The sequence below is a fragment of the Furipterus horrens genome, unplaced genomic scaffold (genome assembly GCF_987537825.1).
Source record: "Furipterus horrens unplaced genomic scaffold, mFurHor1.1.pri manual_scaffold_3, whole genome shotgun sequence".
Classification (NCBI taxonomy): domain Eukaryota; kingdom Metazoa; phylum Chordata; class Mammalia; order Chiroptera; family Furipteridae; genus Furipterus; species Furipterus horrens.
Genome location: NW_028327173.1, coordinates 187,010,665 through 187,026,868, shown reverse-complemented (window position 1 = coordinate 187,026,868; position 16,204 = coordinate 187,010,665). Strand labels below are relative to the sequence as shown.

The window sequence follows — 16,204 nt, the reverse complement described above, 5'->3', positions numbered from 1 at the left end:
CCTATGAACTTTACCCCGTCTCAGGCCTGCATTCAGCTGAGAGAGGTCTGCTTTTCTCCCCCGTACATGGGTTCTCAAATCCATATACAGACATCACCTGCATTCTTTTCACTAGGACAGATAATTAAAAAATTGACGAGGAAGCTCATTGATTTCAATTTGGGGCGGTTCAACCAAAGACTTTATTTTCCTAAAGGGACAGCATCCATAAAATCTGGGGACGATGTGAGTGGCAGAACCAGGGTAGAGATGCAGGTAATGATGATGATAACAACACATATTTATATAGCAGTTTATGTGCTTCAGGTGTACTACAGGCGTTAACTCATTTAATCCTCATCACAGCCTTTTGAGGTAAGCTCTACTAATAATCATTAATGACAGTTATAATAATGGTAGCATAATATGTATAATAACGGAGGTAACTTCCATTTTTCGCGTAAGGATACTATGACCCAGAGAAGTTCAGTGACTTGCCTGAGGGGTTGGGGCTGGGAGTCACGCTCAGGCAGTCTGGCTCCAGGATCAGTGCGCTAACCACAGCACTAGACTGCCTTCTGGCAGTCCACACTTTAGAGTGTCCATTAAAGCTGCCAGTTCAGAGAACAACAGAATATGGAGGCCTTTGGAGCTAGAGGTAGCTGAGTCTGCATCACAGTCTGCCACTCTGCATTTCACTGTGGTTGCATCCTCTGTAAATGGGGACAATGGTACCTACCTCACAGGCCCAGGTGGAGGCTTAAGTGAGATAATAAATAGAAGTACCTCTCACAGGATTGCAGCCAAGTCAGTTTAATGCAGTGGCCCTCAGTTCCGGATCAGTATTTAAATCAGCTGGGAACTTTTTAAAAGATGAAGCCCAATCACTGCCCCACTTCCCCTCCACGTGTCCTCCCAGGCAGGTGGATCAGTCTGAAATCAGCAACGCCCTGGGCCCAGGCTAGAGAGGAAACCTGAAACCCATGGGACCAAAGGCCAGCGCACACCCTTTGCCCCACTGATTCAGAATTACAGGGATGCTTTGAAACCTCTGAAGCCTTTGCTTCCATGCAACTCCTCTCTCTTCCAGAGAGGGAGCGGAGGCACCGGACCATCCTCAACCATGCGGGCAGCTAACCCTTGTCCAGTGACCTTCCCCACTTTCATCCAACAGTGCCTTCATCCACCGCCTCCTGCCCCCCAGGTCTCGTCCCACCTCCAGCCTTAAAGCTTCCGAAGGAGCAGCCTATTGTCCCTATTGTCCCATGCTCCCTGTGTTTTAGAAGTAGGCTGTGCCAACACCAACAAAGCCAGCATTACTTTTACGCAAAGCTCTCACCAGAGCAGGAGGAGAGGTGGGACTTCCTGAAAAGAAACTTTAAAATTTGTGTGCACGCATACACATGAGTGTGCATGCATGTGCGTGCACACACACAGAAACTTCACCACACACTCACATACACCCCACACATACTCCCAGAACCACAGCTCACTTTGTACTCAAAGGGATCCATCCCTGCTTCATTTGAGAACTTGGGGGTAGGCAGAAGGGGAGCACAGAGGGGTAGCAATAAACAGTGTAGGGAATACCAGGGTTGCCCATGGAAACTGGCAAGGATAAGAAAAAATAATCAGCCTCCATTTGACAGAAGAGAAAAATGGAGAGGGCCAGCAGGGAGGACGGGGGCCACGACACGCCAGTTTCCTGGCTCAGACTTGCATGCGCCTTTTCAGGCCCCACTGCCAGCTGGCAAGGGGAAGCGTGGAGGATCCAGGAGGGGGTACGTAGGCACCAGAAGGTAGCACAGAGGGTGTCAAAGCGCCCTCAGCTGTTTCCCAGAAAGCCAAGGCTGGAGCAGCCCTCCAGCGCTCAGCGTTGCCCCCACCCCCCTCGGCTTCAGTCCAGGAAACGGGCCTGGGAGACGCGGCCAGGGCCTCACCTGGGTAAAGGAGCCATCCTCGCTGCACTCTGGGACGAACACCGCCTCCTGGGGCTTCTTGGCTTGCTCTAGGGCCTGAGCCCGCTCCAGGCGACACTTGCTCTGGCCGGCATCTGAGAGAGGAGAGGAGCAAGCATGTTTCATACTTCACTTGGATTCCACGCAGGAGCCATGGAACAAAATGGCTGCCCAGTTCTAAGAATGCTGAGAAAACCCCGTGCCCATGGCCCGTGGGGGACCCCACATAGCTGGGGCTTTTCTAAGGACACAGGGGCAGTGGTTAGTGAGTGCCACCAGCCTCATCTACCTCTTTATTGTTATTCTTAGGAGAATAGGGGTTTGTATTTATAAGTCGTGCTACTTATTTCTTCTCCCAAGGACCCCCACCCTACTCAGGAAAAATTGTTCCATGACTACTGTTTTTCACAGTGTTTACTCAAAAATATGCAAGCCCAAGGGGCCTTAGAGATGTTTTATAGTTCAAGAATAGCAAGCACTTTTTTTGGAAAATCAGAGGTTCCAGAGTGGCCTCTTAGCCTCCCACAATTCCTTTAATGGCCATAAGCAGTCCAGAATCACAAATTCAAATATCTACAGGGCGTAGGAAAGTGACATAAATTAGAGAAGCAAGCTCGTTATACCAAGGATGGCATTCAACTTGGAGACACCATAGGGAATGCTGAGGACTGTGACAAACTGGAGAACATGTGTCCCTTTAAAGGAGGTAGCTGCTACTCCGCTCCAGCCATGTGTTGCCTTGTGGGAGGAAACACCTAATATTCTCAAAGCTTCCAATTTTTTATGAGAAGTACAAACAGCCAGATTTTTACAATGGATCTCCCAATTTTTAAATATCTCAAATGATTTTTAATATTTCTAAACATGTGAGCAGACCAAAAAGAAAACACATCTCTTAACCAACAATTTGGAACTCCTATTCATAAGCCAGCAATAACGTCTTCCCATTTTTAGCATCTCCATTTATAAAATAAAAATAAAAATAAATAGCACCAGTCACACAGCAGCACATGTCTCTAAGTCCGAGCCTGGTGACAGTGTTTGAAAGACAGAGAAGTGCTCATTTCTTCAGGTAGACCAGTTCTCCTCATATTCCCTGGTAGAAAGGGTCGGGACATAGGATAACACGCCAAACAAAGAGACTCATTCTGGGTCCCCCCACAGGGAGTGCACCACGCAGGAAGCTGTGGTGCTCAGGCACCCCTCCTGGATGGGACAGAGATGCACACACTCACCTTTGCATCGACCTCGGTGAACCACACCCAGCGTTGGGTCTCTGCACTTGGCTCGCTGGTACTCACACATGGACTCATAGGACCTGCCGTCGGAGGCACAGATGGGCTTGGGTTGAGTCCTGGAGCAGTGGAGGTTGCACTGAGGGTCGCGGTCACTTATGAGAAACTAGATTGAAAAAAGGGGATGGTACAGAGGTTACTCTTGCAAGAAAATTAGGGGTGAGTCCATGACTTATAATACTGGTTTGCTTGGGCAAGTCCAGAGTAAATCCGAAGTTATTAAACACTGGAAGTGGAAGGGAACTGAGCAGCCACAAAGTCTAACCAAGGAAGGCACTTGTGCTAAGTAATTTATAGGTTGGATCTATCTCATTAGTCCTCACAACAACCCTATAACATAGAAACCACCTATTTTGTAGATTTTTTTTTTTAAATGAAGCTTAGAGAGAGGTAACTTGCCCAGTGTTACATGGCTGCAAGTGATAAATTTGAACCAAGATTGGCCAGAAGTCAAATCAAAGTTTTTACCACTAAAACATTCTGCCTTTCCACCCATGAAGATGGTCACGAGTCCTCTCTTGTGGTACTCCCCCAAATTAGGAACTCCCTAGCCATCCCTAAATTCCATCTTTGGGAAGTTTTATTTATTAGAAAGTAATATTGAGCCCCAAATCTGTTGCCCTTCAATTTATGTCCACTGCTTTCTGGCAGAATATGAGTTAAATGACTTTCTATAAGAAATGGATTTCCTGATTTTAAACATAATAATATTCAGCTTGGAAAAGCTGAGTTCAACAAGTTTATTTCCTGTAGGACTTCTCAGTCACCTTGGGTACATTCTCATGCATTGTGACTCTCCAAGAGATACAGTAAATTAAAGATAGCTGCAAATTATTTGCTACTCTTCCCATTGAGCTGTGGAGTCTAATTCCCTCCCCTTGAATCTGGATTGGCCTCATTAACTTGCCTAGAATGCTGTGGCGGTGATGTTTAGGGATTTCTAAGCAGGTTCATACAAAGCCTTACAGCTTCTTCCCAGGACTCTTGCAACACTCACACTCACAGAAACCAGCTGCCATGTACAGAGCCTAACAACCCTGAGACTGCCATGCTATGAGGAAGCCCAAGCTAGCGTGTGGCGAAACCACATGCAGAGAGAAATCCCCAGACAACCCGGGCATGGAGACATGTGAGTGAAGCAACCTTCAGGTGAGTCTACTCCCAGCTCTTGTCTGATTACAACTAACAGAGAGGAAAGGAAGTAACTGCACCAGAGACCCCAAGTGAGAACCACCCTGCTGAGCCCAGGCAACCCACAGAACTGAGAGATAATAATAAATCATTGTTTTGAGCCATTAAGTTTTGTGGTAGTTACATAGCAATGGATAACCAGATCAAGGGACGTATATAATGATGCATCTCCCAAAGGTTTTCAACCATGAACCCCTTTATCAGTGAACTCCTGTTAGCAACTACGGAATACAGTTGGAAAACAGTAATTGGGCCATAAAATCCAATGAGCTTCTTTGGGATAGAAGCTCATACGATTAGACTGTATGGGCCTTGAGAGCTGGGTTACCTCTCATCCACCTCCTACAGCAGAGCTCTGGGCACACTGAAGGCTCTTCATCAGTGTGGGGTGAGGGAATGGATGCCCCCAGTAGTGCATGGCAATGTCATGAGAACACGTGTGGTGCTAGAGCTGACCGAATCATCACACTGAGCTCTCAGGGTTTAGGGAAGGTGTAAACACAACCCCTGTTTCAGTTATATCTTCAGGTCCTGTGTGTGAAGCAAAAAGAAGGGAACTTGCTGACCCTTTTCCAAACAGCACACGGACGTCCAGAGGCAGTGCCATTTCCCTCAGGGGGCACAGGGAACACACCCACCTACCAGACAAAGTCTAAGAGAGCCCAAGCCTGTCCACGAATACAGACTGCCTCCAGAGGAAGCCCACCGCCACCCAGGCTGACCCTCAGAGGAGGAGTGAGCTGACAGGATAGCAGGAGGGGGCATAGGACCCCCAGCCTCAACTCCCCTCAGGCTGCTCCTGCTTGAAACCCTTGAGTCGGTGTTTCATTGCCCTTGGGTTTTTGGCCCCAGCACTTACTGCTTTTTCCCCAGAGAAGCCACATTTGCTCTGCCCTCGGGCCTTCTGACACACTGCTCCTTCTCCTATCTCTCCCAGTCCTACTTCAGATTTTGGCTCGCATCATCTCTGGGAGGCTTTCCCCGACTCCCCCAGGTGAGGCTGGGTGCCTCGGTAATAACCTCTCACACCCCATTTTTCCTTTGTGGCTCTTAACACATTTTGTGGTGATGAATTGATTTGTGTGTTTTGACTAACAATGGAAGCCCCAACTCAGAACCCTATGAAGACAAGAAAAATGTCTACTCTGCCTGTGAATGCATCCCCAGCGTGCAGTGCAGTGCTGGGGTGCTCAATTCTTCGTGCAAGGAACACGTCCCCGCCATGGCATTTCCCACACGGCACTGCCTAGAGGCAGCTGGTGCGAAGTGACAGGCCTGGCCTCCCAGGCTCCTGCCACCCCAGGGATCTCTGGGCCTCTTCTCCACCCCTGCTCTGAGATTTCCCTCTCCCTTCCAAATTGCATGGTGGGCGGCAGGGGTCCCCAGCTTCCTGCCCTAGCTCCACCTCAGAACTTAAGCTTCCTCTGAGGCTGAGAGGTGCATGTCTCCCACCCCAACCCTCGGCCGCTCTGCCACCACAGCCCTCCCAGCTTACAAGCAAGGGTGCACCAGTGAACGCTTGGGACCCAGAGGCCCAGCTGAAGGCAGCAAGTTTGCCAAGCCAGAGCCGAAGGCTCCTGGATGGGCAAGGGACATGGGTTGCTGCAAATAGCAAAGCCAGCCTCGCTTTCTCACTCATTGGGGACTCCCTCGGAGCCATTCCTAATCTGGTTGCCACCTAGAAATGCAGCCAGCCCTGGCTCTGAGATTCTCCCTGGTGAGCAGCAGACGCCAGGCCAGACGGCAGGATGGGTGTCCTCATATGCAAGGCGGGCCAAGGGCAGGTTAAGGCACTGCTGCCGTCACACCGCTCTCGCCAGGTCTGTGGAAGTCAGGGCTGCTTACGCAGAGTACCACCCTGATTTTAAGACCAATTTGTTAGGTTATTTTGCCATGTGAATCAGCAGGAGCCAAGGCACAGCATGCCCTCAGTTTTCACGATCACATGAGGATGGAAATATCTCCCTTCTAACGCCTGGGAAAACCAAGGAACTCATCCTTGGTCACAGAGGGATCTAGGAGTCAGACCTGAAGTCTGAAGACTAATAATAAAAGCTGATAATTAGATATCACTTATGAGACACTAACAATTTAATCTTCACAATAGCCCTATGAGGCAGGGTATGTTACGATCTTCATTATACAGATGAAAAAACTAAAGCTCAGAGGAGTCAGGCGACTTCTCCAAGACTAAACAGCATGTACCTGGCCATGCTGGGACTGCTACCCATGGCTGATTCCACAGCTATGCCTCTAACCATTCAAACACACTGCTTTCCTTCTTACAGAGTAACACTGCAAAAAACAAACAACAACAACAAGAAACCTCCCACCCAACTGCAAAACCGATTCACAAAGTCAAAAACTGTTCATCAAGAGCCTACTGTGTGCCAGACACTAACTGCTCCAGATCTAGGTAAGGCAGCCCTGCCTACTTTAAGCCCACTGTGAAAAGCAACTCACAGGGGTTTTGTTCACAAAAAAATAAAAACCAACCAAACAAACAAAAAAACAAGAATCAAGAAAGACATTATCTTTTTAAACTCGGGGAGGTTACCCTGTGGCCTCCTCCGCAGCGCGCAGGGAATGACAGCTGCAGGAGTCCTCGTGGCATTGAACTGCAGGCCATAAATCTGGTTTGGAAATGGCCTTCTCTGGGCCAGCAGAAATGCCACAGTAGCTGTGCCAGAGACCTTAATAACTTGGGGAACACTCTGTCTACAACAGACAGCTTAAAGAGCTTCAGAAGAAGCCCCACCTACCCCAACACATGGAAGCCTTCTGGCTTCAGCAGAAGAGCTCCCAAAATGTTCCATCTAGAAATTACCGATCCCTGAGGCCAAGTAAGAAAGTTCCGAGACAGCACAGGGCCCTTGCCAAAGGCCATCTTTAATCAACGGTGGTGTCTAATTCTCATTCGTTTCAGGGACTGTGTGAGTTTGTGATTTTTTTTTTTTAAAGGTAATGAGTTTTAGAAAATGGAGTTTTGAAGTTTTGATAGGATGACTATGCTCTAACAGGGCCACCCAGACCTCCAGGGCCCCAAGGGGATCACCGTGGGTCCACAAACACGCCTGTTCAGCCAGCGCCCATTCATGTACGTTCGTGCTCAACAAGCAAGCACTGGGAGGAGCCCAGCACTGTGGGAGGTGTGGGAAGCGGAACAAAACCAACACGGTCCTGCCCTCAATGAGCTCGCACTCTAGGGTCAACGCATCAGCAAGATGACCCTGTAAGGGAGCAGGACACTGCTGGACAAGAGAGGATTTAATCCTAGGGTGTCTGCAATGCTACAAAGCCACACAGTCCAGCAGAGCTTTCTGCAGTGATGGACATGTTCTACATCTGGGCTGTCCAATATGGTAGCCACAAACCACATGTGGCTATTGAGAAATAAAATGTAGCTAATGCAACTGAGGAATGAAATTTTTGTTGAATTTAATTTTAGTTAATTTAAATTTGTGGAGCCATGTGGCGGGTGGTTGCTATATTCAAGAGCACAGTTAGAGAGGGGAAGGGAGAGAGTTTCACCCTCTCTGAAATTTCTCCTCGTGGAGCTATGCTCATACAGATAGGACCAAGGGGGGAAAAAAAAGCAGATCCTAAGGATAATTTCCACGTTCTGAAACTGGACATGAAATCAGTTCATTACTTATGGGTCGACAGCAGGACATCCCAGGAGCTCATCACAGTCCACCTGAAGTCACAAAGGTAGATTTCTTTCCTCTTCTGCAGGAGACAGGGGGTACAGGCTAGAAGTCTTCAGCACTGGCATGTGGCCTGGGTCAGTTCTCTCAGCACATGGACGAAACTCAAGGTCTGAGTCACCCTGCTGAGACCTGACCCTCTGAGCCACAGAAGTCTGTTGTGGGCTCAGAGCAACCACGGTTAGTGGAAATTTTTGGTGTTGAGCAGAGGCAAGCTGTCTCCCCAGCGAGGCAATTGCTGAACCATTTCCCTCTGGAGGAAAAGAGTATTTTCATAAAAATCCTCACATACATTCCCTTCCTTCTTCCTAACCAAAAGACAACAAAAACAAAATAATTATGTTAAATATGATTATGTAATAAGGAAACCAAACAAAAGGGGCCAGGACAATTGTGCATTTGCAATCTCCTCCCACCCTCCCTCCTTGGGGAGTGAATGATTCCAAAGCAAACACATGACATTTTGTGGTCTGCTCACATTTGTAAAGTAGGACAAGCACTTGAAATACATATAAACAATCTATCCTTCCTACTGGAATAGTAAGCTACCAAGGGGGGCCTCTTCACCACAGAAGAGCGAGGGGTGAGGGAAATCAATGTTAGACCAACAGTCCCTCTGTCTGAAATGCACACACGCAGACCCTGGCCCCACGGACTCCAGCAGAGTAGAATGCAAACTCTGCCACAGCTTTTGCTCAGAGACCACTCCAGTACCACAAGCTGTGTTAGGTTTGACTGACTGCCAAGTTTCCATGACAATATAAGGAACAACAGAGGCAGCCTGAGGTTTCATCTGGGAGGTGTTTGATTCTTTACAATATGGAGTCAGTTTCATGGTTGTGCTGTGCTGATTGAACCTGTATGTAACACCATACACAGGTATTTTTCTGGTAGTTTGCATGATCTCTGCATGTTTCTCAGGTGTAGAAGAGGGGTAGGAACCATACTAAACCACCAGAGAGTGGCCCATTCACTGGTTTTGGAAGTGAGATGTCCATAATTTGGGGCAGCAAGTTGCCTTCCCCTTTATGATATCAAGATTCAAAAATCACAGGCCAAGTGCACCTAGTCTGATGCTTTTTTGTTAATAAACTCATGTGCAACACAGCTTCAGGTACTCTTAACATTTTTGCTTCATTTATTTATTGCTGCAAACAAACCACACCCAAATTTAGTGGCTTCAAACAACAATTTATGATTCTCTCAATTCTGTGGGTTGGCTCGGCTCAGCTGGGAGCTTCTTCAGCTTGGTGTCAGTTGAGGTAACACACCTGGATGCGGTCAGGTGGGAACTTGGCTGGGGCTGAAACATCGCAAGAACGTTGCTCTCTGGTGTCTCAGCTGGAGTGGCTGAAATGGCTGGGGTGCTGGCAGGGCCTCCCACTCCAGCTGGCTTTTCTCTTATCCATGATGACTTGATTCAGTCCTTTATCTCTTGCCTAGATATTTGACATTTTGCCCCCAACCTTTCTTCCCCATTCAAGTTCAAATTCCATACAGTCACTGAGGTTATCGCCCTAAAAAGCTTATGCTTTCATGCTTTAAGCACCATCCTTAGCTTCCTTGAATCTCCAGCTGCATTGTGTTCATACTTCTATCAAAACCCTCAATGTACTGCTTTATCATTTATGTGTTTACATGTCCAGAAAAGACTGTTTTATTCCCCTCTCTATACACAGGGCCTAGCAGTGCCTGATCGAACACATATTTGCAGAATGACAGGGTGAATAGCAAACCTTGCTTGAAATATATCCTAGATAAGAAAAACTCCTTTCTCTACCATTTACTATAAAAAGAGATATTCTTTGTCCAACTGTCACCAAAACCTTAAAGCTCTCAAATGCATAGAGCAATGAAAGCAGTTCATTCTTTCTTAATTTTTTTATCCTCTCCCAAGGGCATGCTTATTGATTTTAGAGAGAAGGGGAGGTGGGGGAGAGAGGGAGAGAAACAGCAACATGAGAGAGAAACATTGATTCGTTGCCTCTAGCACATGCCCTGACTAGGGACCAAACCCACAAACCAGGCATGTACCCTGACTGGGAATTGAACCCACAACCTTTCGGTTTACAGGATAATGCTCCAACCGACTGAGCCACACTGGCCAGGGTTGTTCTTTTTTTCCCTTTTAAGAAACATCTATTAGATAAGGAAAACCATATATTAAGCCCAGTATTTTTTCCTCAAATTAAAGAAAAGAGACAAAAAATAAAACCAAAAACCCTAAGTCATTGAAGAGAATGTACCAAAGTGGCTGAGACAGTACCCATATACCACAGTACATCATCACTAAGTCACCACGGAATTCGTTCCCAAGGAGGCTGGCCTTAGCCTGAGACTTGCCTCGCAAAACCCTCCAGGAAGCCTTTCCACCTCCCTGCAGATAACGCCTGCCACCCGTTAGGCAGTAATCTGAGAGGTCCAGGGTGGCTGTGCCTGAAGTGAGTATAATTTAACAGCCAATGTGATTAGCAGTCTGATTTTCCTGACAGCTACCATATGCATGCACTTGAGTAAGAACAACAGCCAAATAATAAAATGAATTTGCTTGTAAGTCAGATTGTTCACACCCTGAATTCATTTTCTCCATAGAATTAAGGTTGTAAATAACAGTGAGTTTCCAGCTACAGCCACAAATGTCTGTTTGGCAGGAGTGAGGAGGGGACAGTGTATGCCTGCCAAGTAGGGAACGGGCACCGTAAAGGACCCTGATGCGGGGCCCCCAGCTGGGTAGAACTCCTCAGTCCCATTGCCCTGTCCTTCCTGCCTCTGGGCCGGCACATGTTGCCCCTTTCCCTGGACTGTGCTTCCGCCTCATAAGCTCCTCCTTGCCCTTCTAATCTCAGAGCAAATGCAGCTTCCTTGGGGCACTTACTTCCTGAGTAGGCCAGGACCCTGTGCTGAGGCTCCGTACGCCCTGTACTTTCCACTGTGGCCTTTGTCACACTTGTACTGAAATGACCAACTGTTCATTTATGTTTCTTGCTTATCCTCCCCACTAAGCTGTAAGCTCCCTGCGGGCAGGAACCAAGATCTGCTGGGTGCCACCCTGTGGGATCCCCAGCGCCCCAAAGTGGGCACTCCATAAATATTGATTGATTGAAAGGAGGAGGAGGGAACCAATGCTCAGCCAGGCTGAGCTAGCAGGTGGTAGCGCGTGCCTTTGAATCTGACTCTAAAAGCCCACTACAGCACACCGCCTCCTTCCATGCAGGGTGTCCAGCCCTGAGCCCCAGAGGCTGGCGGAGGGGCAAGGGGACTCTGCTGTCAGCTCTGGCGGTGGCCCCTCTGGTGGACAAGAGAGGACAGGGCTCTGCCAGCAAAGAGCGCTTTCCTAAGGGAGGGATACTTTTCTCACCGTGTTTGTAAATCAAAGTCCAGCTCAAGTCTTTAGAACTCGGGCACTAAAAAGCATTTCTGGGAGGTAGATGTGCTATTGAAAGGGGGGAAAGAGCCATTCCTGCAGCCGGTGCCTGGAACAAAAAGGAGCGAGCACATTCCAGACGTCTAGCCAACAGCTCGGCCTCTTACCCTCCAACCAGGGACTGTCCGCCTCTTGTCACTTGCTTCCTCATCTGCAAAACCCAACTGTGGCCTTTTTCGCTGGGGCTGGCGTCTTCGGGAACGAAGAGCGGTTTCCCATTAAAACATCACTCACCCACCCACTATCTAATCCATCATCTGCATTGAGAGCCCACACCCCTGTTTCTGCCAGCTCGCTCTCACCCTTCCCTGACCCCATAGCCACTGCATTTACACAGGTGCAAAGGGGGGCCGCGAGCAGGCGCTGCGAGTGGGGCTCCTGAAGATGGAGGAGGGCAGATAAGGGAGGTCAAAGGGAAGGGGCGGTCCGCACCACACAGCTCTGCTCTTCTTCCACACACCTCTGCTGCTGGGCCTGACAGCCGCATGCCCCGATTAAAGGGCTTTTCACGCTGCTGAGGGAAAGCAGACATCCCCCTCCAGCTGTTCGGCAGCTGGAACCACTTCTGTTGTTTTAGCCAGGAGAGGCCTGACCTTCGTCACCCTAGCCGCCCCTCGCCAAGGGAGGAATTTAGTGGTCACCCCACCCCATCCACCCAGCTTTCCTCCTCCACTGTGCCCCCTATAACTACAGGGATGACTGGTCAGGACTCAGGGGCGAAGGCTGTCTTACACCAGGTGCCATTGTGGGGAGCGAGAAGAAGGGAGGGTCAGTGAGTTTGACAAAGCAGCTGGGCCCCTGAGCTGAAACTCACACCAACCCCATCCACACTCAATCCACGTCCCGTGCCCGTCTGCTAGAAAGGTAGGTGCAGATAAAGTGTCATTAAACTTCCAAAATATGACGCATCGCTCTAAGTGAAAGGAGCCAGGCTCAAAAAGCAACAAACTGTATGATTCCGTTTATAAGTGACATTCTGAAAAAAAGCAAAACTGTGTGGGTAGAAAACAGATCAGTGATTGCCAGGGACTGGAGGTAGGGAGAGGAGCATGATAGAATGGGGGGTGGGGTAAAACTACATAAATTTGTCAAAATTCATAAAAGTGTACACCTAAAAAGGGTGACTTGTACTGCAAGCAAATCACATATCAATAAACAAAAAGGAGGAAAAAGCATAAAACTAACAAAAAATAATCCCAAAGAATGTTTGTTTTGAACAGCAGACCTCCCCTGGGCCCTCAAAGAGGTTTCTGGAGATTTCTCTGCCCACCCCCTTTAATTACCAGACATCGTGCGAGGTGCACTGGGGGTTATAAAAATAAACAACAAAGGATCTGTCCCCAGGAGCTGAGCTCGTTGCAAAGACTGACATGTGTACAGTTAATTCCCCAGGGGCTACACTTTCGAAACCAGCAACAAGCAAGCAAAGCCTAAGTCACAGGCAGACAAAAGGGTAGCACATTTGAAAATGGGATGCCTGGAAGTCCAAGATGTGAGGTGGCTAACTCTTGAAAAAAGACAGTGGAGGGAAAAGAGAGGAAAAGAGGCGTGCATTCAGCAAAGGACCACTGAGCATGCCTGATGCCCCAGGGCTGTGCCAAGTGCTGGGGACAGAGCAGCGGACCCCACGTTCTGTGAGGTCAGAATGAGAGCTTAATTCAAACTGGACAGGTCCAGGAGGATTTCTCCAAGGGCCATAAACTGGGCCTTAAAGTTATCTCCATGGGCAGGAAGAGGTGCCTGAAGGGCATCCTAAGCAACAGCAGTAGGTACATGGGAGTAAAGGAGCACTCTCACTTCAGAAGATAGTTTAGCAATGACCATGTATGGGAGAAATAAGACTCCAGGGCCAGGCTGGGGGTGAGATCACGGAGGATCTCGAACATTCCCAGTGGTCTTTTCTAAGAACTGGCAGCCAGTGGAGGAAGTAAAAGACAAGATCAGACCTGAGCTTTAGAAATCTCTGGCAGGGGCATGAAAGACAACAGAGGCCAGTTGGGAGGTCATTAGAGCTGGATTCAACAGCAGGAGGAATGGAGAAAAGGGGGACATGGGGGCCAGGAAAGGCTGGGGGAGACAACTGGGGGAGATAAAAGCACCAAGAGCCAAAGAGCTGTCGGTAGGGAGGGGGCAGCTGCCTGCGGGAAAGGGTCTGCGTGCACCTCAGAGCCGGGAGGACTTCCCCAGGGCTCGAAAGGGAAGGTGGGCTGCCTCAAGCAAGCGGGCCAGGGAGGAGAAATGGAGGATGGGTGGAGATAAAAATATTTCTTTGAAACAAAATAAATGAACAAACAAAACTGAAGCAGACTCATGGACAGAGAGCAAACTGGTGGTTGCCAGAGCGGAGGGGGTTTGGGGAACTGGATTAAAGAGGTGAAGGGATTAAGGAGTACAGATTGGTAGTTTCAAAATAGTCATGGGGAAGTAGAGCATAGGGGACATGGTAATAATATTGTAATAACTGTGTATGGTTCCGGTTGGGTACCGGAAACATCAGGGGAACGCTATGTTAAGTATATGATTGTCTAACCCCTAAGCTGTGTACCTGAAACCTATACAAAATAAAATTGAAAGAAAAAAATTAAAATGTCAATTTAAAAATGTGTGTTTCTTTGAATAAGTGGAGTCCTTCAGCTTAAAAATGACGCACTTAGGTTTTAGCCCTCCCTGATCACGAAAAGGCCTCGAGGTGGAAAGCACTAATTCTTGTTTCCTACTTACAGTCCCTGTCACGAATTGCTAGGCAATAGAGCTCACTCATGGAGAAAGACACTTGCCCATCCTTGCCCCCGTCCCTCAAACTCTGCCACCAGCGTAAATAAAAACTCCTCTCACTCCAAATCAAATAAACAGTGTGTTCTCCAGGACCCAGGTTTTTTCAATTCTCTCAGCCCGCTACCACTGGAAACAAAGGTTAAGTTGATGGTGTTAACAAGGAGCAGCAAAGTGGTCTTGTATTTGGGGTGTGTCCAAGAATTACAGGTTACAAGAGAGAACTCAGATGGGGTGCAAAGCAAAGAGGACAGGGAAGGTGTTCTTAAGTACCTGTTTGGATCTAAGTGTCAGGCCCACCATCCCAATGATACACACATCTGGCAGTAAGGGTTTGCTAAATTAGCACTATCTCTCCACCTGGCAGGAGTCCTTGATTCCACCAAGGCCAGTAACTCCTTCCAAGGTTATCCTGAACTCTCCCGTAGACTCTATCCAGTGATATGCTCCAAATTTTCACTGAGTATTATTAAGTTTGGAACTCTTTAACATGTCACTGAGTATCCTGGCCAGTGGCAATGGGGCCAGAGACTATTGCTGCACACCATGGCCCTGCCACGCCATACTCTGTCCCACCATCACTAGTAGATTTTATGCCCAGTGATATGATGTGTTTTATAACCAGGTGACTGAGCAAGGAGCTTGGTCAAGATTAGAACTAACGACTGCAGGGGGGTGACTGAGATTGGTCCTGATTCACCTGGCAACTAAGCTCCCCCTGGGTGGAAGGACAAGGTCTCAAAACAGAATTATTTTCACAGGAGACTTGGTGAGATTCTGGGCAAAGGAGGAGGTGCAGAACCTGAAAAGAGTGGTTGAGAGATTCAAGATCACTTTGAGAGATTCTAGGCACACAGAGAGCTATTTCAGGGCCTAGGTGACAAAGAGACACAGAAATGAGGCAGATCCCTTTCCCCACCTCAGCATGAAACCTAGCCCTGCTCTGGCAACAGAATCAACAGCTTTGGCAGCAGCTGGACATAGTTCCATTGGCACAGACTCGGGTGTTCTCATGATGCGCATTGCCAGCAATGAGGTTCCTTTGGATACAGGGGGAAATTGTGCCTATTTTGTGGAAATATTTAAAGGACCCCAAAGTAGGAACTGAGGGGGATTGCTGTTTGAGCAGATGAGTCATTGTAATTTGGGAGTAAAGGTAAATGTGGCACCATTTTGTAATCACAGACAGAAGAGGCTTGGAAATACCAGTTAAAAGAACAGAAGCTAATGGGAGTGAAGGTCCACTTTGCAGGCTGTGGGAGGCAAAACAAGCAGCCCCGAACTGAGGCAGAATTTGCAAAGGCCAACCAAGGATCCAGAGATCAATTTTCCAACATGGTGTCACTGGATATGATTGTCAGGCTCTCAGGCTAGTCAACAAAATGCCTCAAGAACTCATAATGTGGCTGAAATAAAGCTAATCACACTTGGCCCAGAATAGGGTACAGAGTCTGAGGCGGGTAGGAGCTGGAACTGTCCCCCGATAGAAAGGGCCAGTCAGCTGAATCTGGTCATGAGCAGAGGCATAAGTGTGTGCATATCTGTGTGCACTCTCACACACTCAGGAGTATCTTTGGGGGCACAATTGCTAGCCCTTGTTCAAGAATACAGGGGTTATGCCCACTGAAGGAGAAAGCTGCTAGCTGTTACTTGAAAAAAAAAAAAAATAGCACTGGAGACTTTGTTTTCCTCTCCTTATAGACTTGCTGTGCTCTGTCAGCACCACAGTATGTGCCCCAATCGAGGTGAATGTAGACCCTATGTAGTAAACCTCACAACACCCAGAGACATCATAATCATACACTCCGAGTCCCTCCTACAACAGGCCAGTGTGCCAGGGGAGTCCCCACCCCCCAGCGTGCTTCCCGCCCCCACCAT

General features: G+C 48.2%; 1 protein-coding gene across 5 annotated transcripts in view; it reads right to left on the bottom strand.

Annotated features, from left to right (window-relative positions):
* The window catches only part of SMOC1 (SPARC related modular calcium binding 1), a 135,518-nt gene that overhangs the window by 65,723 nt on the left and 53,591 nt on the right, over positions 1-16,204 (bottom strand). For all 5 annotated transcript variants that reach the window (XM_090271056.1, XM_090271057.1, XM_090271059.1 and 2 more), the window contains exons 2-3: positions 3,173-3,338; positions 1,920-2,032 (exon numbers count right to left, since the gene is read on the bottom strand). In XM_090271056.1, coding sequence (XP_090127182.1) covers positions 1,920-2,032; positions 3,173-3,338 — 279 coding nt within the window. The remainder of the gene's footprint in view (positions 1-1,919; positions 2,033-3,172; positions 3,339-16,204) is intronic.